Source organism: Gymnoscopelus braueri (genome assembly GCF_963280865.1).
Source record: "Gymnoscopelus braueri genome assembly, chromosome: 12".
Lineage (NCBI taxonomy): Eukaryota > Metazoa > Chordata > Actinopteri > Myctophiformes > Myctophidae > Gymnoscopelus > Gymnoscopelus braueri.
The window spans coordinates 35,725,686-35,751,222 of record NC_137614.1 but is presented as its reverse complement, the minus strand read 5'-3'; the positions used below and the strand labels follow the sequence as shown (position 1 = coordinate 35,751,222).

The window sequence follows — 25,537 nt, the reverse complement described above, 5'->3', positions numbered from 1 at the left end:
CTTTCAACGTGTGCCTGCCTGTGTGTGTGTGCCTGCCTGCGTGTGTGTGCGTGTGTGTTTCTGTGCACACGCATGCAAATATCTGTGTGCCACAGTACAGTATGTCTGCACAGCTGCCAAGGTGGAGCCCCTTCCTCAGTCTTCAAAGGTAGTGCTTAGGGGAGTATTTATGACAAACAGGAGGCGAACACAAGAACACACAGGACGCACACAAAGTAACAACACCAGAAAACACAACACAACTCAAGACAATACAAAAAACACAACACAACAAAACACAGGACTGCAGACAAGACAGGACGAGACAAGACACACCAATCAGAATAGCAAACAGGGAAACATGTGACCATAAACACAGGACAGTTAAAGGGGGGAAGGGGTTTCATCTGTTGGGTTATTACACAATAAAATCCAAAGTGTTATTAACTTAATGACTCCGGATTTATACTGTGTACTTTTTTCCACTTGCCAAATAATAAAAAATGTATTTATTGGGAACAGCGTTTCGGTACACAGCCCTTCATCATCAGTTTACAAGACAAAAGGAGAGACTGTCATAAGTTCTCAAACAAACTCCAAACGTCTGCGCTTTTTTTTTACTGTGAACATCGTACAATCCTCAGTGTTCATTTATCCGTGTGTGACTCTGAGAGTGTACAAATGTTCTATTATTACATTTATTTTGTGAATATATTGGGGTGGTTGTATTTGGTCTCCCTACTCTTCTATTGAGACATTTAGATGTCTAGGTTGGACAAGACCTTTGACAGAATCCTGTTTCAGGTTTGACACAAATTTTTACCTGAAGGTTAAAATGTAATTTCTCTCCAGAGCAATCAGGCAGGCTCTATTAGCGCAGTGGTAGAAATGCCAGCACTTGCGCAGGACACCGGGGTTCAAATCCGGGGCAGAACAGGAAAGTTACAATGGTTATTGAACTGGGACAGTGAGAGTATCAGGGTGATTTGCCCTGTTTTCCAGTTTATTGAGGGCTGGCCTGAGGCAAGCTAACAGAAATACAGGTGCATCTCAGCAAGGGGGAGGGGATCACATCCAAAGAGTGAATTTGATTTCCTCCTTCAAAAACTCCTGCTTAGGCTGAAAATTTAAGCCTCGCTGATTAAGTGAATCCTCTGAGGCAAACACGAATAATAAAGTATGATTCAAGAGCATTCTCCCCTCCAGAGAAAACTGTAGAAGAAAAAAAAGAGAATAACAGAACCATTCCAGACTTTGGTTTCTTTCTGACTTGTCACAGAACCTACAGTACAGCATAAGGGCCCCAACAAAAATCTCCATCGACTTGTCAGTAATATGGTCATTAGGTTGTCAGTAATAAGGTTATTAAAACTGCTAGGCATAGCCTATCATAGATAAAATGTGTGTGGTGTGATGCGATCTTCAAAGATCAGGGAAATCAGTCGATGTAGGCAAGTGTGTCCGTTGACTTCAGTGTGGACTTTCTGCACATCGTTGGGCACTATCTGAGATTATAGAGGAGTTTTTCCAGTGTTGTTATTATTATGACTACCAAATGTACTTTCCACCCTATGAACTCTAGGTGGCAGTCATGAACAGAACAACACAAGGCTGTTTTGAAGGACACCCACTGCATCGAGACAGCATGGCTGGTGCTTCTTGCTGGATGAATCAGCCTCTTTTTTTTTAAAGAAGCTCACAACTAACAGAGCTAACTGACTGGTGGAAACCTTGTATGTCCATACCAAAACAGTCACTTTTCTGGAAATGGAAAAAAAAACGTTCACTTTCAAAAATAGCAGATCTACAAGTTCACAATGTGTCACATCGTGGTGCGTTGTGAGCTTGTAGATTGGCTATTTTTGCTACTTTTGCTACACCGTAGTATGATGAAGTAGGGCATTAATTTACAAAAAACAAACATAAATAACATAATACGTTTAAATATGGATATACAAGGTTTCTGCCCGACCGCCAGGCAACAGCAACTTTATGCAGTGAGGATTTATAATTCCTGCTGGTCACAGTATCTGAACAGCACAACCAATGGATTTATTTATAGAAAGTCTCTCCTTCAGACTTATGAATAAAATAGACAGAAAAGTGGGAGGTATGCACCCAGGGCCCTGCATGAAATGTGGACGGAACTGACTCATGTTTGACCTACAATCCATTATCTTATTGTATTGTCTTGTACCTGTATTTTCTTTCTTTTTTTCTTGCCCAATTTATGTATGTTACTTTCATCTCTTCTTTTTTTGTTTTTGTTTTGTTTACCTTTTCTAAAAAAATCACAAATATACCTGTTGTGCAATTTGTAATAGAAAAATCTATAAAATATCAATCATAACAAAGGATTTGTTTTTTGTTTTTTCTCCTCTGCGGAGGTATTTAAACCAAGAGTTAAACCTGTGAACTATTGTGCACAGAGCGAATGGAGAGGATTAGGGGGAGTGGGGACTGGCAGCATGCTAGTGGGGGGACGCTGGCAGCATGCCGGAGAGAACGCTGGCAGCGGTGCTAGTGCAGTGGTTCCCAACCTTTTTCTGGATAAGGGCCCACTTGAAAACCCCCCCAAAAAAGGGTTCGCGGCCCACCCATCTGACCACTTAACAACACGGCACCCAAATCTGATCTCCTATCCAGATTGGAGTCAGATTGGTTTCATGCAGTCTGAACGAGGCTAAGGAGTGCGAGTCAAATCTGATTTGCACAAATCAGTTTCTATGTTGTTTTGCTGTTCAGACTTGGTAAAAAAAAACAATCTGATTCCAATCTAGGATAGGACAAAAATCAGATTCAGGGTGCCAGTGTGAACATGATAGCCTTAATGTTTTGCCAATTATCCTTGGGCAAATATCCTGGCGGCCCACAGGCTGGGAATCGCTGTGTTAGTGCAGAACGCCGCCAGCTAAAAGCATTATTGGAGACTCACCTCTGGTCAGAAGGGTTCTCCAGTGATTCAGGACTTTAAAGGGAGCAGGGGGGGAGAGAGTCAAGGGCATGCAAGGTAAATGCAACAAGGCCAGAAGAAGGAAAAAGCGAGGACTCTGTGTGTGTGACCCATTAGCGGGTGATTCACAGAATGTCCGCAAACGCAAAAAAAAGGGGGGGTCTACTTTACTTCTAGAGGTGTGGAAACCACGACGGTTTCCGCTCTAGAACGAATCCCACGCGTTTTCTGTGCGTGGGATCAAGGGCGCAGTTCGGCTTAGCCGTGATCAAAGCTTAGCGACATCATTTGAGGTCCTCAAGCACATCCGTCCTCACAGAAATCACATATTATGCATACTGGAACACTGAGACTAACAGCAACATGCATGCGCTGCATTGTGTCCTCGTGAGTAAGTACACAGGCTGCTTTAGTCTAGTGTTCAATAATTGGACGGCTCCATTAAAAATGATGGTTCTGCACGGCTTGCCTGCAGCAGCAATTATTACATGTCGCGAGAGATTGAAGCGGTGAATATGAAGAAGTAGGGCAATCGACGGAAAAAATGGGGTCAAGCTTCATGTCGCCGCCGAGAAATGGCCAAATATGATTGGTCAGCGCAATAATGGGGCATGAGCAAAATCGACCAATTGACCTGAAGATTAAAGTGATTGTGAAGGGAGGTGGATGAAGAAGCATCGGGGTGTGCTCTAAGTAGGAACAGACACATTAACCCAGGGGCGACTGTTGGACACACTGGCCTTACTGGGCTCTTAATGGGCTCTTAACCCATAAAGACCCGAGGCCGATTCCAAAAATGCCTCCTAAACCAGTACCTCTCATACTTTTCAAGATTTTTCAAAAATGTTCAAAAATTTAACAAAGTGACGCGCTGTGAGCTTGTATATCTGCTATTTTTGAATAGCCAACGCAAAAAAAAACTAAAATTACACGGACGCTTTTACCGGTTCTATTGGGTTAAAGGAATTCATTTATTTCCACTACGAAGTTCAAATCAGGTTCATTTTGATCGCCACTCTGTTCAGAGTGTTCCGCCAAAGCAGCAGTTGACTAAGAGCCGTGGCCGTTACCGGATGTGACACGCATTAAACTCGGGGACAGTCTGTTTCCAAGGACCACTGTCCTCCACTGTATGGAAGAGAGATGGACGCCCCGCGGCTATGCGGCTATAACCCCCCCCCCCCCCGACTTCAGAGAGATGGGAGTTTGAGGTCTATTCTGCGAATGTGGAGACAAATCCGCGATTAACATGTCACTGCCTCCTCTCACAGCTGAGAGGCATAACTGTAATTATTCACAATTACAGTTAAGAGATTTGGCAAACAGCGAGATGGCAGAGGACTCTGGCAGGGTATTGGAAAACTCTGGGCTCAATCCATACCGCTATAATTCTGACTTATTTATTTATTTATTTTTCTTTTCTTTTCTAAGGGAGGCTACTTATCAAGCTAAATGCGTGGCACGGGGGAATCTTACTTTAACAAAAGGCTAATTTATATAATGGTCTAATGACCATGTTGCACAACCAACATAAGCATTTACATGCTTTGTGAAGACACTTTTTTAAGCGGATAACATTTTCCTTTTTATCACACGGCCGTTCGACAAATTATAAATTAGCCTTATATAATGTCAGAGCAAAAGAGGGTTTTTTTTTCTCCCGGTGGCAGAACAGGGATTGATGCAGGGGCAAGGTGCTGCAAACTTTTCTTTTTCAATAACCTCTTATGGTTATGAAGGGGTCTCATTCATATTCAACACCACGGCTGATATCATTCAGCGTACACCGAGCGGCAGCGTGCGCGCGGCTATTCATTTTGTAACAGGAAGAGAGTTACAACCATGCATAAATTATTGCGCCTTTTCTCGGAACAATCCATTTTCTCGGGGGTTTGAACACAATGCTTATCATGCATTCAGACAGACATGCTCCCCCTTTATGTTAGACAATGGAGCTTCTAATGACACCGTTGACGTCCGAAAAAAAGAATAAAGCCTGTCAAATTAAATTATGGGGTACAGCGCTGGAATATAAAGTCTTAACTTTTTTTTTCTTTTATGGTACAGATGGCAGATGTCTCTGGGCGGACGCAGATGGAGTTATGAAAATGTGGAGGGGGGAGAAAAAAAAGGTAATGTAATCTCGTTAACTGGGTTAACTATCAAAAAATGATTCTTTTTTTTTTTGGTGGGAGTTGACGTTGTTAGTTATAGGCTTCATCCAAAGCCAGTGGGGGGGAAAAACACCCAGGGGTGAAAAATCTACTTACTCTGGGATCTCATTGGTCAGTTGGCTTGGGGTGGAAAGGAGAGACAGTGGGGACATTTGACATGAGACAAGACAAGACAAGACAGTGACAAGACAGTGACAAGGGCAGTAGTTGGGAAGTTACACAGTTCAGACAGACAGACAGACAGACAGACAGACAGACAGACAGACAGACAGACAGACAGACAGACAATAGGACCACTGATGGAAACAAGTCCCCTGGACTTTTTTGTGTTATCCTTTTTAGCCCAAATGTCTGACTGTACCCCGTGCTGTTTACATTTCTGTCTAATAAAGTATTCAATCAATCAATCAAAACAGACAGACAGATAGACAAACAAGTAGGCCTGTCACAGTTATGACGTAATCGCCTATTTGCAATTATTTGAGATAATCACAATTATTTTTTGCATAATCGTTAATCGTTTCAAAAATATTTTGTAAGCTCACAAAACATAGTATACATATTTGTAAGCTCACAACGCATCACATCGCAATCACAGCGTGTTGTGAACTTATAGATTATGTTTAGGCCATAGTACATTATTTATTTTGATTATAGGTAATGGTAATTTCTTTGTATATATTGAAGTTATTTGTCATATCTGCCCTGTGCAATTTTTGTTCCAATGTACAATGCCCAATACACAATTATTACAACGCAATTATTCGTATGACAATTAACCGACGACTAAACTTTCTCGATCACGACAGGCCCCAAAAAGACAAGCATATCGAAGGCTTTGGAAACCGAGCGCCAAACATCAAAGCTCACAGAAATACAGAGAGAGACGGACTATAGGAGCTGAACAAACAGTTGTTTATGTGCGCATTGTGTACACAGTGTCCGTACATTGAGTGAGTGAACTAGCCGTACGTGTTGTGAATGTACAGTACATGTACACAGTCGCTGTGGCCCCGGTTTCACACCCAGAGTGTTTGTGTGCAAACGCTGTGAGGCATGCAGATATAGAGGCGTATGTTTGATGTCTTTCTCAGCCTCATCACATAATCATTTTGTTCTTATGCCAACCTGCCGGCATGGCATGCCAGCCCCCATAACTGTACTGTATATATAGATGGGGCTGAGGGAAAGATGTCTCATTAATGATTAAAGATGTCTCAATAGCAGATAACAAGCTCATAGCGCGGCACAGAGTGCCGCACTATGAGCTTGTAGATCTGCTATTTTTTACATTTATTTTGCTTTGAATATATATATTTTTAAGCGAAAAATTTCAAGATTTTAAATAAGAAAATACGTATACATACAGTCCTTTTTGTATATTAACGTTATATTATCAATATAATCTTAGCGTTTGGCCAATTATTTGGGAGAGCCCCACTTGCAATACCCTCACGGCCCACCAGTGGGCGCCCCGGCCCACAACAAGGTTGGTTATCTCTGCTCCACATAAAAAGCGTCGTCAATGTCACCTCTAAACTACAGTATATCAGGTTTTCCAGCATTACTATGCACGCGCGCTTGTTCTCGCAAGTGACGGCGTGTGTGATGCGCTGATGGTTAGATAGCGCATGCCGAGAAAAGGATGGATTTATTAAATCCAGCACTTAGTGCTCACCCCCGAGCCCTGGCACTTGTGATTTTAATCAACAATGTCACCTCGCGGCTCGACTGGGAGGAAGAGATGGATTGACGGCGGAGTCATTTAGCTAATAACTATTACGCGGACCGCGCTGACGGATATGCTACCGACGTGCCCTCTCCCTCACCACAGTGGTGGTAAAGTAACTGAGTACATTTACTCAAGTCGTTGTTGTCGGGCAGAAACCTCTTATAACTTGTTGTGTTTTTTTTCAAGCTCGAAGCGCGGCGCGGCGCGGAGCGGAGCGACGTGTTTTGAGCTTGTAGATCTGCAACTTTAGCTGCTTTTGAATTTAAATCCTGAAAACTAACAGTTTTGGACATTATGAGGTTTCCACCCGACAGAGACGAAGTAATTATTTTCCCTCTGAGAGAGATTTATTGTTTGACAGCTTTCGTTATTGTCACTTTGTAGATTATTATTAGATTATTATTGCAAAACATTGATTGAACCGATTAAGCCCTCTTTTACACTTCATCCGTTCGAAAACAGCCGATCTACATGCTCGAAACACGTTGCATGATGACACATTTTGAGCTTGTAGATCTGCTATTTTCAAAAGATTTTGACAAATTCGCTGAACCATAAAAATTAAAAAAAAGTTTCATATGGGACATTCTGCATAATGAGTAGTTTTACTTTTGGTACTTTAAGTACATTTTGATTCCAATACTTTGGTACTTTTACTCGAGTAAAATTTCTACATTGTGGCATTGCTACTTTCTTTTGAGTACGTCTTCCATCACTGCTCTCTTACCTCCTGGTGACGGCGTTGTGGTACTCGATGAACGTCCGACCGTCAAAGGCGATGGCCTCCGTCTCTCCGGCGGATTTCTCGTAGATGGCTGTGGAGGGGAGAAAGGGGGGAAGGGGGGGGGGGGGTTCAAAGGATGAGATCATTGCGATCGATGAAGAGCAGGCCTCAGTCATTAGGGCTAAAGGCAGGGGATGGTGATGGTGTGCGTGGGCGAGCGTTTCATGCGTTTGCAGTTTTAATTAACGTAAAAGGGATGGCCTGTCGCACGTGAAGGTCAATGGTGTGTGTGTGTGTGTGTGTGTGTGTGTGTGTATGTGTGTACACGTGTGTGTGAGTGAGAGAGAGAGAGAGAGAGAGAGAGCTGGGGGAGCTGGGGAGTGAGTGAGCACGTCTAGCCGTGACATGCGGATGATGAAAGAGCAGTGTAACTCTAGAAAAAGAAGCACTACATCAATATTCCATTGAGTCGTTTGTTGAGGCATTGCTTGCATGAGCACTGGTTTAATCTGAAATGGGTATATACAGTATACTGTAAAGCCTATACACACCACACCGCACACACACGCACACGCACACGCACACGCACACGCACACACACACACACAAACACATCCACTACTGCAACGCTCCTACCTCAAGGATATTAGTCTCCCCACAACCCTCGACTCGCAACCTCCGCTCTTCAAACACTAACCTCCTCAAAACCCCCCAAGACCAACCAACCTACGTACCATGGGCGACCGGGCCTTCTGCTCGGCTGCCCCCCCGAACTGTGGAACGCCCTCCCTGCCCACCTGAGAACACCACAGTCGGTTGATTCTTTTAAGAGGACTAAAGACCTACCTTTTTAACAAAGCTTTTTTTTTTGCTACACTGGTCTTACCTCTAGGCTTCATGCCCTCATGTTTTAAATGTTTTGTTTCTGTTTATAGTGGTGTGATGATTTTTTTTTAAATGTAATGCTTATTGTAATACTTTATAAATAAAATCCATTATTATTATTATTTTATTATTATCATATACTAAATCATGAATCATGTGGATCTCAGGATCCAAATGGGGACGGTGTGGCTCCCATGTGGCCAGCCTGTGACGTCAGTCATCTATGACATATCTGTGACGTGTGACTCCACATTTGGCATAAAAGTTAGTGGAGGTCCTTCTGTGGCCAACTGGCCGTATAGACAAGAAATCTGGTGCTGATCGGTCCAGCAGTTTGCGAGATTAGCTCTGGATTAGGGCTGGGGAATAGAACTTCAAATTAATATCATGATTATTTCAAACTTTTCCCCAGATTACCATTAATGAACAATTATTTAAAAAAAACACCAGTGAAAATAGCAGATCTACAAGCTTATGATGCCTTGTAGATTGGCTATTTTCACAGTTTTTGTCGATTAACCTACACGAGCAAGATTAATTCCATTATTGGTTCTATGTATTTTCGGTTAATTGCTCAGCCCTAACGCTGGACACACACACAGACAGACACACAGACCAACCCTCTTATAGACGACTAGACTCCTGCAGAGCCGAGCCGTAATAATGACACAACAGAATGTACTGAACCTCATTATGTTTTTCATCTCCCCCCAAATAAAATATGCACAGAAACAAATATCCGGGAGCATGGTTTTGAGAGCATGCAATGAACCTTTGGTGCAGACAAGACAATAAAAGGCTTGTGCTTATTGTAGATGTGAAGTATTGCTGCTTTCACAGTCATTCACAGCTGTTCTTCGTATGCAAGCAAATTACCACCGTGGATCCTTTCACACGACAACACGCAAATGCAAGAAATGACTGTGATTTGTGCAATGACCGTGAACCTGATAAACACATGACTCCCTCTCTCTGTGTGAAAGGTGGAGAGGAGAGGAAAATAGCACAAATACAATAACATTTCATAAAAAATAACATAATAGATTTTATATCCATGTAAAGGGTTAGGGTTATGTATGTACTGTATGTATGTATGTATGTACAGTATGTATGTATGTATGTATGTATGTATGTATGTATGTATGTATGTATGTATGTATGTATGTATGTATGTATGTATGTATCTATCCAAATTAAAATCAAAATTTAATTCATAAGATTATTGAACTGGCTTCATCATTTTGGGCATCTCACCTTATCATAAATGTTCAAATATTCTCCAAAATAGCGAATACAGCAGATCTATAATATATATCACAACCACGCCCAGATGCAACAAGTTGAGAGCTTATTGATTCCCCCCATTTCGCAATGAGGGGCTTATTGAAAACAAAAAAAAAGTTAAACAAACATTGACATAAAAAAGCTTGAGAACCTTGTACTAACGTACAGTAGTTCTCAGTGGTCTCTGAAACACAGCGAACAGGTGAAAAACCTCTCCAAATGAAGACGCCTCTTCTCTTGTCTCAGTCTGACTGATACAAAATGCTGCAGCCAGTGAGTTTACCGGGACAAGAATAGTTGAACGCATTTCTCCCACACTTATATCACTTAATTGGCTCCCTGTACGATACAGAATTGATTTAAAAGTACTTCATGTTTACAAAGCTCTTAATGGTTTAGCTCCCGATTACACGTCAGACCTTTTATCTCACGGCCTTGAAACCACTAGTTCTCAAACATTTTAATTTCAATGACCTCCATAACTCCATACGATAACCATCATCATATTTCTATATTGCAGTATTGATACTTTTAGTTAAGTACAACATTTGAGTACTCTTTCCACCACTGGTCATAAGTGCTGCATAATGTGAATATTATTTCATGGGTGGAGGTTGGGTTAAGTTTACTTTGTATGAATTGTGCTACAGTATACAAATAAAACTGACTTCACTCGACAGTACCCTGAAAACGTGCGCTGCAACGCGTGTGGCTCTATTGAGAGTCCTGTATGTACTTAGGTGGTCTAGTTGTGGGAGTTGTATTGTTTTATGGTGCGTTATCAATGCTCGGCGAGCCAAAGCAGCCTCCTTGCATATGCTGTAAGGCCGTATACTTGATGAAAATGTTATCTTTACTTGTCCCAGAGGGAGGGGAAATTACTCCCTGCATTTACCCCCACAGATGGCTGCTCAGGTGGCTCAAATGAGCACAAGGGGGGAGGGAGAGGCGGGCTGTTAGGGATGTCCTAACAGTGTCCTGCAAGTGTCCTGCAAAGGGACACTTCTGACACTTCAACTGGGCGGGAAAAACTGTTTACCTGGTATCCTACAGTTTCATATGACTTTTTTTTTTTTTTTACTTATAATTTTTTATCCCACGATTTTGAAACCCTTTTATCACCCGGTGCCAATTTCTAAGTGATCCTGGGCGCTACACTCCCCCCACCAGCCTAGGGAGCCCAGGGCCGAGCTCATGCATTGAGCTCCTTCAATGCATGAGCGCCAACTGACCTTCTTATCACCTGACAGGGGGGAGTTTCCCCGGTTGGACGTAGCGCGTGGAAGGACACGTTATTCCAACACGTTATTCCTGTTCCCTTCCCCTCCATCAGGCGCCCCGGCTGACCAGGGGGAGGCAGTATAGCGACCAGGATTACTACATGTTTTTGTGAGGGTATTAACTACCCTATGGGACACGGGGAGAACATGCAAACTCCACACAGAGTAGGCCCTTTCGCCAACCGAAAGATTATTATTTTGATAGTAATTGCTTAGAGTCTAAGCAAAAGAATAATGTCTAAGCCTTAGACTGACGCTAGGTTCTTGGTTTACTCGTGATCCTTTTTTTTGTTGTTTTGTTTTGTTTTGTTTTGCTTTGTTTTAACTATGTAATGGTGGAATTTCATTGTATTATGTTTTAATTGGATTGTGAAGTGTGAATGTTTGGACCCCAGGAAGAGTAGTCTTCACTGTGGTGAGGGACTAATGGGGATCCGTAATAATAAACAATAAACAATCCTAGTTTACCGAGGCACTACACTGTCTGCTCTGCGTTCCGATCCCCCCCCAGACAGCCTCTTCATACCCGCTCATCTACGACCTGCCCCGTGGCAGCGGCGGTGTGGATGTGACACTTACCGTTCTGACAGTGTGCCCCCGAGAAGCCATTGAGGCAGATGCACTCGTAGGCGTCCAGCTGGGGGTTGCAGCGGCCGCCGTTGAAGCAGGGCTCCTGGGAGCACGGGTGGCCCTGGAACATGGCCACGTTGCTGGCTTGCAGCGCGTTCTCCTGCCTGAGGATGGGCGTGCCCATGAGGGTGATCTGAGAGACAAAACAAACACATCCGGGAGTCAATCACCATGTCGGCTTGCGATGGACTTTTTGTTTGTTTTGTTCTTCTCGTGGACATACAAAATGTGTGGCAAATAATAATAATCAGAAACACAATAGACCTAGCCCTAAATGGTTATTATTGGACTCCTAATGTGCCATAGTGTCTACACGTTTTAAAATGATTGTATTTCTTGCATTAATTAAATCACTATTTTTAAAGTTAACCTGGAGACTGGCAAGTCATCCACTTTATACTTGCTGCAAACAGACATCAAAGTAGCATGGTGCACATTGATAACCACTGATTAGATATCCTGTCGCTTCATAGGTTTGAACACAATACTTCTACATGTCAAATTTAACACATATCTGGAGTAAAATGAACACTAACGATTTAGCTGTTAGCGTGCCTTGGTGCTAAATGCCCTTTGTGCCGCTATCGCAGCTCAATATTTATGTTACTGGCTCGCTGTGAAGACTGATTTCCCCTTCCTATCATATTGATCTTATCTTACATTCATACCACACAAGTTTACAACCCCAAGGCAAGTATGCACACAAGCTTTGTTTGAGTCACCAACGTAAAGCCCAGTCTTAATTCGACTCTGAGAGTTTACAAACGGAACCAAATGGAACCGTTTGTACACTCTCAAGAGTTAAACTAACAAAAAAGCAAGCTAGGCTACGTTTGTAACCATTTCTCTCTCTTTCCCAAACGGAAGCCATCACGTCGGCGGCCCCTCAGGGGTTTTCCCCCGGTCCCCCCACTATTATAATAATGCCACTACACAGAAGACACCCCCAGGACAGAGATCAGTGTAAAAGTGATACATCACAGTGGAGCTGTATATATGGATTCAGCTGAAACATGTTTTACATATAAATGCACATTTCCTTCTCTTTGAACATACGGTAAAGCACGGTCGGAAAATTACACACCCATATACACAACATACACGTTTTGGGACATCAAGGGGAGCGAGAATTCATCTCAACTTCTTTACAATTATATTCCGCCCTCAGAGGGGTGCGAGCAAGAGACCGACTTCACATTAAGGCTTTGATTCAGCCACTTGGAACTGTCACCAAGTAAAGTTTGTGCCATGAGAAGCACGCTAATGACAAGTCTGTCCTCCACAGTAACATCCTGTCTTTGTTGCGGTGGGTTATTTCTGGCGTCTAAAAGATAGGGCCCTTTGCTGGAAAAAAGCTGAGAAAAAGAACTGGAAGTCTGTCAGGGAAAAGATCTGAGAATAGCAGAATGGAAGGACATCAAAAAAAAAATGTGTGTGTTCTATTATTAGCCACTGTCCCCCCCCCCCACACACTGTAAGCCTGCAAGGGAAAAGAAATGCAGTCTGTTCTAGAGCAGTTGCACAAGAACCGCTTGGCATTTCGTCCACTGTCGGCCGTCCAAAACTGTTACTTTACAGAAAATGGCAAAAAGATAACCTGTGTTCCAATGGATCCGATAGTTATTATTTGGTCACAAGGTCTTAATATTTATAAAACCCATGTGTACACACACACACACACGCACACGCACACACACACACACACACACACACACACACACACACACACACACAGCAGATCTACAAGCCCACAATGTGACACTGTAGTATAGGACGAAGTAGGGCATTAATTTACGGGAAGATAAACATAACAAATTTAAATATGGAGATACAATGTTTCTGCCCGACAGCGATGATTTGTACCTCACTAGTGTGTTTGTGGCCAACATATGGGCATTAAACGCAAACAGAATAACACACCAGCACATATGGCAGAACTTGCCCCCTACGTTACATCGAATATATTTACAAGTATACAAATTCAAAGCTGGCTAAATGACATAATACTTCAATTAGGAGAACATGGGCCGACTATTGTAGGAAACAGGATTCTTGCACACTGTCTTCGTCACTTAATTAAAAAACTTGATTCGTGTGGATCTTGGGATCCACATAAAAGGCACAACTTGGCTCCAAATGTGAATCTCGGATTTCATGAGGCAAATCATCCGAATTTTACGTCGTCCGTTACGCATGACTCAAATTTGGGGGCGAGGTTTCGGCCAAGAAAAAAAATGTGCCGGTATCAAATTAGCCTACTGGCGGTGTGCACACGAAATATGGCGGTTATTGGTCCAGTGGTTTGTGAGATTAGCTTCAGACACGACAGAATCTGACACACAGACATACACACAGACTGACCCTCTTATAGACGGCTAGCCTCCTTTGCAGAGCCACACCATGAGGAGATATTTATTGGGAACAGAAGCAATGTTTCGGTACACAGATCTTATCTGGGTGACAACCTGATGAAGCTCTGTGTACCGAAACGTTGTCCCCGACGGTTCCCAATAAATATATATATTGTATTTACAAGTGAATGAGACAGTGTGTGTGCGAGTACTTTTCTTCGAGACATGTACACAATAAAACCTTGCAGTGTTAACACTGTGTACAGTAGTAAACCTTTACCTTTTGAATGGTGCCTTTGAATCCGTCCTTGAGAGCGGCGGCCCTCGCTAGCCTGCTGAAATCAGGAGCTCCGCCGACATAGAGAGACTCCTTCAGATTGAGAGACGTGTGCTGGTTCTGGCGAGACAAGACACAAAACACGTTTAACCACTTAAACCCCTCTATTCTTAAGAGTTTTGCAACTGCGCTTGGACCACCTTTTTTTCTCAACACCAAATTTCTTTCTCCACAAAATAGCCGATCTATAAGCGATCACGACGTCATGTTGCGACGCGTTGTGAGCTTGCAGATCCTGCTATTTCTTGGCTAATGTTTCCCCCGTAATATGGATGCTGGGGTTCAAGTGGTTGAGGCGAAACGTGAACGCGACGCGGGAGAGCAATCCCACCGCCACGAAGAATACCAGCTGCCACTAGCAGGGTTGCCAGATCTGCTTATTATAATTTCCCCACAAGATTTTATTTGAAAATAGCCGATCTTCAAGCTCACAACGCGCCGCATCGCGGCGCGTTGTGAGCTTGTAGATCTGCTATTTTCAAATAGCTGATGTATACGTTAAAGTGCTCATGTGGCCCATAGTTGCTTCTTTTGGGCTGGTTTTCCTAGACCTGGTTGCTTGTTTCTCTCACAGAATCTGGCAACACTAGCCACACTGTCCAGACCTGAGCCAATGTGCTCTGATCCTAATTCTCCTCGCCACAAATAAACGTTATAAACTGTAAAAAGCCAGAGAGCTGTGTGAGTAGTGGGGAGTCGGGAGTATTCGGTTTGTGACCAGGGGAGCCTGGAATGAAGCCGTATCCCTCGAGTCGAGGCACAAAGAGTTAGATTAATAAGAGATGTCACAGTCAGACTGACTCCCCCATAACAAAAGGATTTATCCACATTGTGGCTGGCAGACGACTTAACTGCACTGCCTCCTCACCCACGTCAATACACTTGATGTATTACAAAAACACATAATTGATTCCTACGTCTCGCAAAGAGAAGGCACTCAATTATCCTCTATCTGTGCGTAACATAAAGGGGAGTACAAAGGGGAGTCGGGGAGCGTGCCGGAGTTGAGATACAAAACGCTTCTACTTTACACTTCATCTCTAATGAAGGGCTGATTACAGCGCCGACCTTTCAAACAGCTGAGCGTGGAGGAAGAGACATTAATTGCAATTCATTTGCTCGGCAGGAAGACCGTAAAATAACGGTTCTCTCCTCCAAAAAAACGGAGGGACTATCAGGAGTCACCTCGGCAGTATAGCTTCCTTTCTCGCACAGGAAGGAGGGAGCTAGCCCACTTCAGAAGGTACAGTAGGAATTAATTATCTTTATTTTATGTAGGCCAGTGACTGCCAGAGGGGGAGCGTGGAGTTAATTGCTGGAAAAATGATGGAAAGGGCCTAGTAAACACGCTTTTGGAGGGTGGAAGCTGGCACGTGGCTGGCATTTATTTAGGATGGGATTTGGAGTGCGGGAGGCAGCGGTGCTTGGCTAAAAACCTGGGGGCCGTGTGACTGCACCTTCAGCAGCTTCCATGTCAGACACAGGGAAGAACTAAAGAGCCTCATGGATATATAGTTCTTGCTGACATATCAGACATTATTTGACTTTTTTGATGACATCCGTATATATATATATACAGCCAATGTCTAACAACTTTTTAACCACTTTCAACCCTTAAGTTATATAAAATAAAGTTCGGAACACAAAGTTTGTATGGTCAGCTTTTTGGAGAAGCAAGGGCATGGGAACACGGAATTCCAAACGCTATTCGGGGAAGTCTCAGAGATGCACAAAAATGTCAGAATCGATAAAAGAAATCTCTGACAGTCTTGGCCCGAGGCTAGGGTTTTCTACGTCAAGCTGTCATGCAATGAAATGGTGCGTTATGTTCCCCCATGTTCTCGGAGTGGGAGATGGTTTTGCGAGTTCCCCGTCTGGCTCCGGGAGGGCCAGTAGGTTTCATGGTGATGGTGGTGGGGGTTGTTGTGTGGAGATGGTGATTGCGTTGTTTATGTTGTTATCCGCCGAGTGAGCGGGTGACCAAGTGGTAAAGTGACACTTTATGATATTATGGAAAGGTTCTTGTTTGTTTCTCTCTTCCTATATATATATATATATAACAATTCAGTGAGAGAGCAGGTGATAAAAGAACAGCCCGGCTTGGCTTGGCACCTCGTCGTTCTCCTGCCTTCCTTCCCTCCCTACCTCCCTCACTCTCACGTTTTCGACGACCAAGCGTCGTCGCTGCTTTGAGACACCGCCCGCCCACAGCCTGCTAATGAAGACGTCTCTTTGTTGCTTGAAACAATGGGAGCCAGGATGACTCTCTCTCTCTCTCTATCTACTTTTCTCTACCTCTCTCTTTTTCTCCCTCCCACACGCCCCCACAGCAGATGCACCGGAGGTGAAAGCCAACCCGTGTTCTTTTTTTTTTTCAACAGACGTTCTCTACTTTCGCAGCGTTTGCGTCTACAGACGGTAATGAAAAATGGCACCAAAAAAAAGCTGTTCTCCAGAACCGAAGGCACACTCGAGGTGGTCCGTGTGGCTCGAGCAGAAGTCGCTTTTTTTTCCGGTGGATGGTGTGGATGGGGTGGGGGAGGGGAGACGGGCGGGCGGGCGGCAGAGAAAGGAAGCGGCTCACAGAGATGAAATGTGTCTCGAGAGTGACAGCGGCTTGCTTTATTACCTTGCGTGATCTCTTATTTCCAGACAGCAGATCATAGAGAGGTAAAAGAAGAAAACACAGGGAGGAAGAGATGTTATTTAGAAGACTAGTAACGTTGTCTGTGGCAAGCGGCGAGTGCAGAAACCCATTAAAAACAAACACACACACACACACACACACACATACATACATACAGTCACACACATAAGTGCACGTGCATGCATGCACACAGACTGGCATCAGACTGGACCTCGCCTCCCTATTTTGGGCATGTCACTATAGACACAATTTTTTCAAAAATGGAAATAGCAAATAGCAGATCTACAAGCTCAAAATGCGTTGCACACTGACACATTGTGAGCTTATAGATTGCCAATTTTCACTATTCGTTCACAGTCACACATACAGTAAGTGCTTGTGCATGAATACACAAACACACACACACACACACACACACACACACACACACACACACACACACACACACACACATCTGTAAGAGAATTATGCATAGGGAAAGGCAGGCTTGCGGTGTTGCAGAGACACATAAAAGCAAGATAGGCAAAGCAAAGCGCCTACAGTATGTATTCAGATGTGTACTCAGTACATTAGGCCGTCACTCGCGCAAACAAAACGCGTGAGAGAGAAATATAAAAGACTAAAGACGGGAACTGCAGGTATGTGGAAGTTGTCTGTGCACGTATTTCCACTTGACCCATCCTATCATATCATTTATACAGGACTCTTCCTGCAAAAGGAGACGGCGGCCATGCAACTGAGGGATCCGATTGCCTGCATGCGACTACATCACCTCCCGACATGCCATGCTACGGACCCATCTAAAGCAGTGGTTCTCAAACTTCTTCTTTTGGCTCAGTGCCCCCTTCCCTGATTTCTGTATATAAGTACACCCCTTTACCTGACTAAAATATTTTGCTTAGAAAACTGCAAGAGAAAAACATTTCTAGCTGATGCTATGAATGAATGATAACCCACCTGAAGAATATATAATTTCTAATAACAAACTGTGGATACACAGTCACATTTCAGTAAGTCCAGCTACGTCACAATGTTCAAATAAAAGGGAAAATAAGTATTGCTTTCTGTTCGATAACAATTGTGGCGTGAAGTTTTGGATTACATTACTTTACAGCTCAGCAGGTTCAATCAAAGTTTATCAGTGTTTTATAATTAAACATAACAATAATGTTTTTTTTCTCCCCACGTTCTCTCAAGCACCCCCTTGTAGTACCTCCTCATACCCCTAGGGGGTACGTAACCCGTTTGAGGAACACTGCTCCAAAGCGATGCATAACACCCTCCCTAACTCTGAAACGCAGAGAATAGGAGAGAGTTGGCTGGGAGCGATGCAGCGATGCAGGGATGGAGGGGGGGGGGGGGGGGATGGGGGCTTCTGCATTGAGCTCATCCCCCCTGCACAACCTCCACCTCCCCCTCCCTTCCTCTCTCTCTCCTCAGCTTCTCTTCTTTTAACCCATTAAGACCGGGAACGCATCTGTGTCATTTTTTAGATTTCTTTGGCTATTCAAAAATAGCATTTTTTTGTCCCTTTTTTTGAAAAAAATTGAAAATGTGTGCAAATCTTTGAACTAAAGCGAAAATTTGTAACTAAAATCTGGGGATGCTACAAATGTCTTCTCTGGTTCTCAAACTTTTTCATGTCAAGGACTCCAAAATGATATGGCCGTGGACCCCCATCTCAAAATATTTTGTTCCAGGGACCCCCAGGAGCAAAGATTTGAGTTACAAATGTTAAATGTTAAAAAAAAGTACATATTCAAAGATTTGCACACATTTTCAGGATTTTTCCAAAAATAGCAGATCTACAAGCTCATAGCGCGGCACTCGGTGCCGCGCTATGAGCTTGTGTATCTGCAATTTTTGAATAGCCAAAGAAATCTCAAAAGGACACAGATGCGTTCCCGGTCTAAACGGATTAATACGATTTTCTGCTTCCGTCACTGGAGTGAAACACAATTACCATACGAAGGGAGCGAGGGAGGAGGCTGAGGGGAAAGGAGAGAGGAAGGAGGAACAAAAAAAGAAGGAGAGGAGAGCGCCGCGTGTCCCTGAGGGAGACAGAGGGAGTTGACAGAGCGCTGTGTTCATAATCACAAATTACACTGTTTAATATAATTGGACGACTCCGCGGTCTTATCAGACGATTGGATCGACGATTCGATTGCCTGCTTCATTGGTCTAGACCAGTGGTTCTCAAAGTGGGGTCCGGGGACCCGCAGGGGCCCTTGAGGGGGGTTCCAGGGGGTCCCCAGCTAAAAACACAAATCTTCTCTATTGGGGGGAGAAAATCTTTTCAGATGGGGGTCCGGCGCGGACAATTACATATTACAATTTGGGGGTCCTTGACATGAAACAGTTTGAGAACTGCTGTTCTAGACGTGCGGCTGAGGAGCTCCAGTAAGCCCCCCCGCTCTAAGCCCCCCTGCTGAGATATACCCCAGTCTTCAACCAAAGCCAGTCTATAACATCGACTGTACTGTACCCTCTACTGTAATAAGCTGGGTTGCTTTCTCAAAGCAACACAAAAGTTTTATCTGCTGCCTGTCAGCAAACTCAAAGGTTGGGGGATGTGGATGTACTAGTGTACTGTATATATATATTTATTTATTCTTTAAGAAGTGGAATTATAGCTGTTCCACAGCTTGTGCAGACCGCTTTCTACATTGTAGAGCTCTCCCTCTCGCCTTGACAGGAATCACGAGATAAGGGGGGTATTTTCAACAAAGAGAAGAGAAGAGAAGAGAAGAGAAGAGAAGAGAAGAGAAGAGAAGAGAAGAGAAGAGAAGAGAAGAGAAGAGAAGAGAAGAGAAGAGAAGAGAAGAGAAGAGAAGAGAAGAGAAGAAAAGAGAAGAGAGAAAAAACTAAACAAAAGAAAATAGAAAAAGCAGTTAGCACAACCACATGTGCTAACTACTGGAAAGGCAAAAATTAAATTGGACCCAAGGAGTTGAGCTGAACGAACGAGTGTTCATACCGTGCACTGCGTTAAGCGGCATGCATATAGAACCAGCACTTTACAGTATATATACACACTGTATGCAGCGCAAGCTGAGCGAAGACTTCACTAAAGCGCCATTCACATCAAGCACGATAACTATAACGATAACTAATGACAAATAAAAATCGTTCTGATTGAAGTGGATGGCACAGTCCACACCACAGCCGTAACGACAACAATAGTGGTGAACGATATCGCATACTATATCGTGTCTGTCGTGTCCAAAACTGTTACTTTTCAGGATTCAAATTCCCAAAAAGCAAAAAGTAGCAGATATACAAGCTCGAAACGCGGCGCGTTTTGAGCTTGTATATCTTGTATATATCTTGTATATCTTGTATATCTTTGTAACTTGTATATCTACTTTCGTGTGACGCTGTAGTATGATCAAGTAGGGCGTTAATTTATGAAAAAACACGTTAAAATATGGAGATAAGAGGTTTCTGGCTGACTAATGATATCCTATTGCATGTGTCTTTCAGCACCATGGAGAGCTCTCTCTCTCTCTCTCTCTATCTCTCTCTCTCTCTTCCACAGTGTGGGCTCTGACACAGCTGGACAGCGGTAGTGTTATTATCGTTCATCAGTGTAGACGCTCACTTCATTATAGTTATAGTTCTCGTGCTTGGTGTAAATGGCCCTTTAGACTTGGGGGGCGGGTCTTGCGCACCGGAAAATCACCGATCTACAAGCTCTGTCAATGTGCGACACTGACTGGCAGCACAACTAAAGCATAAATCACTAAGCATAGCGGAGGCGCGTCGACGGCCTTGCATGCTGTGTGAGCAAAAGGTGGGGGTTGGAGATGCTCGGGGGGGGGGGGGGGGTGGGGGGGGTCAGGGGAGGGGGGGGGCAGGACAAAGCTAAGCCTCCGTTCAGCGTCTCACCGGCGACTCTCCGGGGACTGGGTCCTTCAGGTTGACCATGACCTCTCCTTTACGGCTGGAACGCTCCAGGTTGATGGTGTTCCACACGTTCATCTTGATCTTCTCCTTACTCCTGCAGGACACACACACGTGCGCGCGCACGCACGCACACACACACACACACACACACACACACACACACACACACACACACACACACACACACACACACACACACACACACACACACACACACACACACACACACACACACACACACACACACACACACGCACGTTTGTATTAATACTCTTGTGAGTAAATCAACATTTTAGGAGGGCGATTTTATGACTGCCATTCATTATTTCTTTATGTAACCTAAACCCTAAAGCCAATCTGCTATTTTATGGTTTGTAACCATAAAACAACCACGAATTTCCTCACAATGTCTCACATTCTGCTGTACTTGTGGGGGGGTACATTTGACCCTCACAAGTTTGGGGGGAGGGGGGCTTCCGCTCTGCTTTACCTGATGACGGCGGTGCCTTTGCCCAGGTCGTAGCGGAACTCCAGCACGCCGTCGTTGAGGGCCAGTGAGATGAAGTCCCCTTTGCCGTCCGTCTTCTGGCCGTTGTAGAAGATCATCCCGTTGGAGTCGTTGGCCATCAGCACCACGGTCATGCTCACCTTTTGTCTGCGGAGCGTAAATAACAAAAGTTACGCTTTGTCGTCGTCGCCCCGCTGGGCGCCACTTGATGCGCCGACGGCGTGATCGAGCGAGAAACAAAAAGAGATTTTTGGTTTATGTATAGCAGTGGTTCTAAACATTGTCTTCCAGGCAACCCCAGGGGTGCTTGAGGGGGTTCCGGGGGGTCCCCAGCTAAACGATTCATATGTAGGAACCAAAATTGACACTTAGGGGTGTGTAACTCTGATGGTGTACAAATGGAACCAAGTGGACCTAAGAGTTTAATTAACACAGAGGACTTTGCAGTGTACATCCCCAGGGATGAAGATCTTATCAAATGGGGGGTCCGTGGCCTTATAATGCATGTCAAATGCAGATCCTTGAAATCAAAAAGGGTTGAGAATGACTGATCCTATACCATCCTCATTGTGAATTCAGCTCAGGCACCCAAATTGCAGGGCTGTGCTCTGCTTCGGGTGTGAAACGAGCCCCAGCCAATGGAAAGTACATGATGCTAGGCGTTCCACAGTAAACACGCACTTGCAATGCAAGACACGGTGCGCTTGTTGTGGTGTGCAGCGGTGGACAGTAAACAGAGTAAATTTACTTGAGTACATTTTTTGAGTCTGTGTACTTTACTTAAATAGAGATAAATAGTGTCCTTTTACTCCAGAACATGTCTAGAAAGGGAAAATGTGCATTATGAATTAACCACTTAAGCCCTAAAGATCTTAAAATAGAAGATCTAGCCTGGCGTGGAGAGAGAGAGAGACAGAGACAGAGACAGAGACAGAGACAGAGACAGACAGACAAACAGATATATATCTTTATTGATCCCACGGGGGAAATTCAGTCACCAGAGGCAGCATAGCAGTAAAGGTACAGATACCGAGTAAGAGAAGTACTGCAAGATACAGCAAGGGTAGCGGAAAAAAAACAAACAAGGAGTAAGAAGAAGAAGAACAACACAAGAATAACAATCAGAATCACAATAAGATATGGACTTACTGCAAGTCGTGACCGTAGAGGTGCAGTCCCTTCAGCTCCAGATACGAGTCTCCGTTAAACAGTGGCAGGTAGGCCCCTTTCTTCTCAACCACTGGAAAACAAAGAGACAGCGCGTTCACCCCTGGGTCGCCTCGTCCGCCCGCTGCTGACAGAATTGGAATTCACGGATGGCGGATACACCTCGGAGGTGCCTGCTGACAGCGGAATGCGTTCTGAAAAATGGATGGCTCGCCATACGATGCAGCCTCCGGATTACGACGTTCTTCTCCACAAAAAATTGGATAGAAGTCTCAGAGACCTTTATGTCAGCGTGATATTACAAACCATGTAGGTCGGGATTGGGATGACAACGAAGTTTGGAAGAGTGCTGTGGCTTCAAACCCGGCGCCCCTTATTTTTTGGGCATGTCGTTATAGGGGAAGAATATCTAAAAAGTTCTCAACATTTCCAAAGATTTCAACAACAACAAAAACAAAAGAAAATCCACAGAAGAAGTTCACAACCTAAACAAAACAAGTCTACAAATTTCGAACAATTCCGAAAAATGACAAAAATAGCAAAAATATTATTTTCTATTTCAAAAATAATAATTAGGACTACAACTAGGATCCCAGAGCCTCGGGATTTAGGCGTTCTCCAGACAATATTGGACAGAAATCTCACAGCCTTTATGTCAACATGATACCAACACACCCGTGTACGTACGGTGTAACAAAGACACTTGGAAGAGTATTGGGTTTAACGCTGCAGCTGGGAGCCGTGGAATCACAAAGCCGACGTGCTTTGGCAAACCGTTTTTTTTTTTAACACCATTTGTAGGTGTGACGGCTCTAGCCCTGGTTGTTCTGTGTTATTTCCACCTGTCTGGAGTGATTAGGACAGGCAGGCACCCAGCCATCATTACTACAAAATGCAGCTGGGAGAGGGGGGGTCATTGGCCTGGGTGAAGTGTTACCCAGGGGTGTGTTCATGGTAATATCGGTTGCAAACAATCAGCCAGTATGAACATGAACACAGAGAGAGAGGGAGGAGAGAGAAAGAGAGAGAGAGAGAGAGAGAGAGAGAGACAGACAGACACACAGAGACACACACACACACACACACACACACACACACACACACACACACACACACACACAGAGACACACACACACACACACACACACACACACACACACACACACGCGCGCGTTTGTAGCCCGGAAAGCTTTCATTGGTAATTAGCCAGGATTAGCTGTGTGCGAGTCAGGGTAGGGAAGGCAGACGGAGATGAAAAAGCTAATTAGCAATTGTGCAGAAGAGCGCTAATGACGCTAGCAACACACACCAATGGAGGAGCGGCTGGGAATGCAGGCAGCATCCCACCGAGAGAGAGAGAGCCTGGAAGAAGCCATAACACAAACACACATTCCTTCAGTAGATAGATAATGTAAAATACACTATAACTGCAACGCTTGAGACCAGGAGCTGGGCTGCGGTTAGCTTTCCATGGACTGGAAGTAGCTCGGTGACCCAATCACTTAACTCTCATGATTTAGAGCACTAGAGAACCCCTGGAACCCTTCAAGGACCCCTGGGGGTCCAGCTAAATTAGTTAATTGTAGCTTCAAAATCAGTTTATCCACTGGTTAAAGTGGATAAACTGATTTTGAAGCTATAATTAGGCTATTCATACTTTGGGTATTCGGAAATAGCCAATCTACAGGGCTTGTAGATCGGCATTTTTTGAAAAAAGTGACAAATCTAGAGAAATTGTGAAAAATGCGGAATTATTCTTAAAAAAAATAAAATCTCTTATGGGGGTCCCTGACACAAAATCCTTTTCAGATGGGGGTCCACGGTCCATTATAATTCTTTGAGGACCACCGATATAGGCTATATTGGTAGAGACGCTGAGGAAAGTAGGCCATTCAATACTACCCAGGAGAAAAGGTCTGGGCAGTAAATATTCTATTGTAGCAGGATGCTGTACTAGCAAGGGTCCAATGGAGACCGCACTGCAAAATATTGATTAATATTGTCTAAATACTGTAAATGTTGTTGTTTTTTTTACCACTGACAGATTGTATATTCCTCATCTCTCCACTGTACATTGACTGTACATATTTACCCATACTACTGGGTATACAGTAGATTGGTCATCATGTGCAGTGCCCGGGATTTGAACCACGGCCTCGCCAAAGACTGTGAGCCACTCTGCTACGCTCACCCCCCTTTGACCTCCACCCCCCCCCCCCACCAGGAAACCTGGGCTTCAAACAGTGGTGGAAAAAGTACTAGCATCTTTTACTTAAGTAAAATCAATGTACTTAAAGTACCAAAAGTAAAAGTACTCATTGTGCAGTATGTCCCATTTCACAAGTTCATAATGTATACAAATATTTTTTAAATAGCAGATCTACAAGCTCACAATGCGTCGCATCGCAACGCGTTGTGAGCTTTTAGATCGGCTATTTTCAAATGGCCGAAATATATATAGGGCTTACAGTGGTTAGTGTATGTTTTGTGATAATAATAATCTAAATCTACAAAGTAACTAGTAACTAAAGCTGTCAAATACTTGTAGTGGAGTAAAAGTACAATATTTGCCTCTGAGAAGTAGTGGAGTAGAAGTAAAAGCATTGAAAATGGGAAATACTCCAGTAAAGTAAAAATTCCTCAAAAGTGTACTTAAAGGGATATTTCACTTTAAAAAAAACTTTGGGTCATTTTATCTTCTACTCAGGCTTTTGTGAGCCCTCCAGACCGTTTTTAAGTTGCTTGATTCATTATTTAGATATTTGATATTCATTTTATCAGACACGCCCCCTTCCTATACAAACCCATAATAACTTCAAACTCCATTTTTAACATGTTAGATTCATCAAAAACACCCGTCCTTGGTTCTGGTGACTCACCCTGCCCTCCTAATACGCGAGGAGGCCGTGTTTTTTCGATTACTTTTTTCATTTATTTTTTATATATTTTTTTGAAAATGAAAGAAATGTAATACGATAAA

The 25,537-nt window shown here is 43.7% G+C and overlaps 1 protein-coding gene across 1 annotated transcript in view; it reads right to left on the bottom strand.

Moving 5' to 3' along the window:
* LOC308097323 (agrin-like) overlaps positions 1–25,537 on the bottom strand; it is a 419,134-nt gene that overhangs the window by 8,265 nt on the left and 385,332 nt on the right. Inside the window, 6 exon segments of the mRNA XM_080445056.1 lie at positions 7,566–7,653; positions 11,591–11,774; positions 14,273–14,389; positions 20,865–20,976; positions 21,373–21,537; positions 22,540–22,630. Of these exon segments, the coding sequence (XP_080301182.1) occupies positions 7,566–7,653; positions 11,591–11,774; positions 14,273–14,389; positions 20,865–20,976; positions 21,373–21,537; positions 22,540–22,630 (757 nt within the window).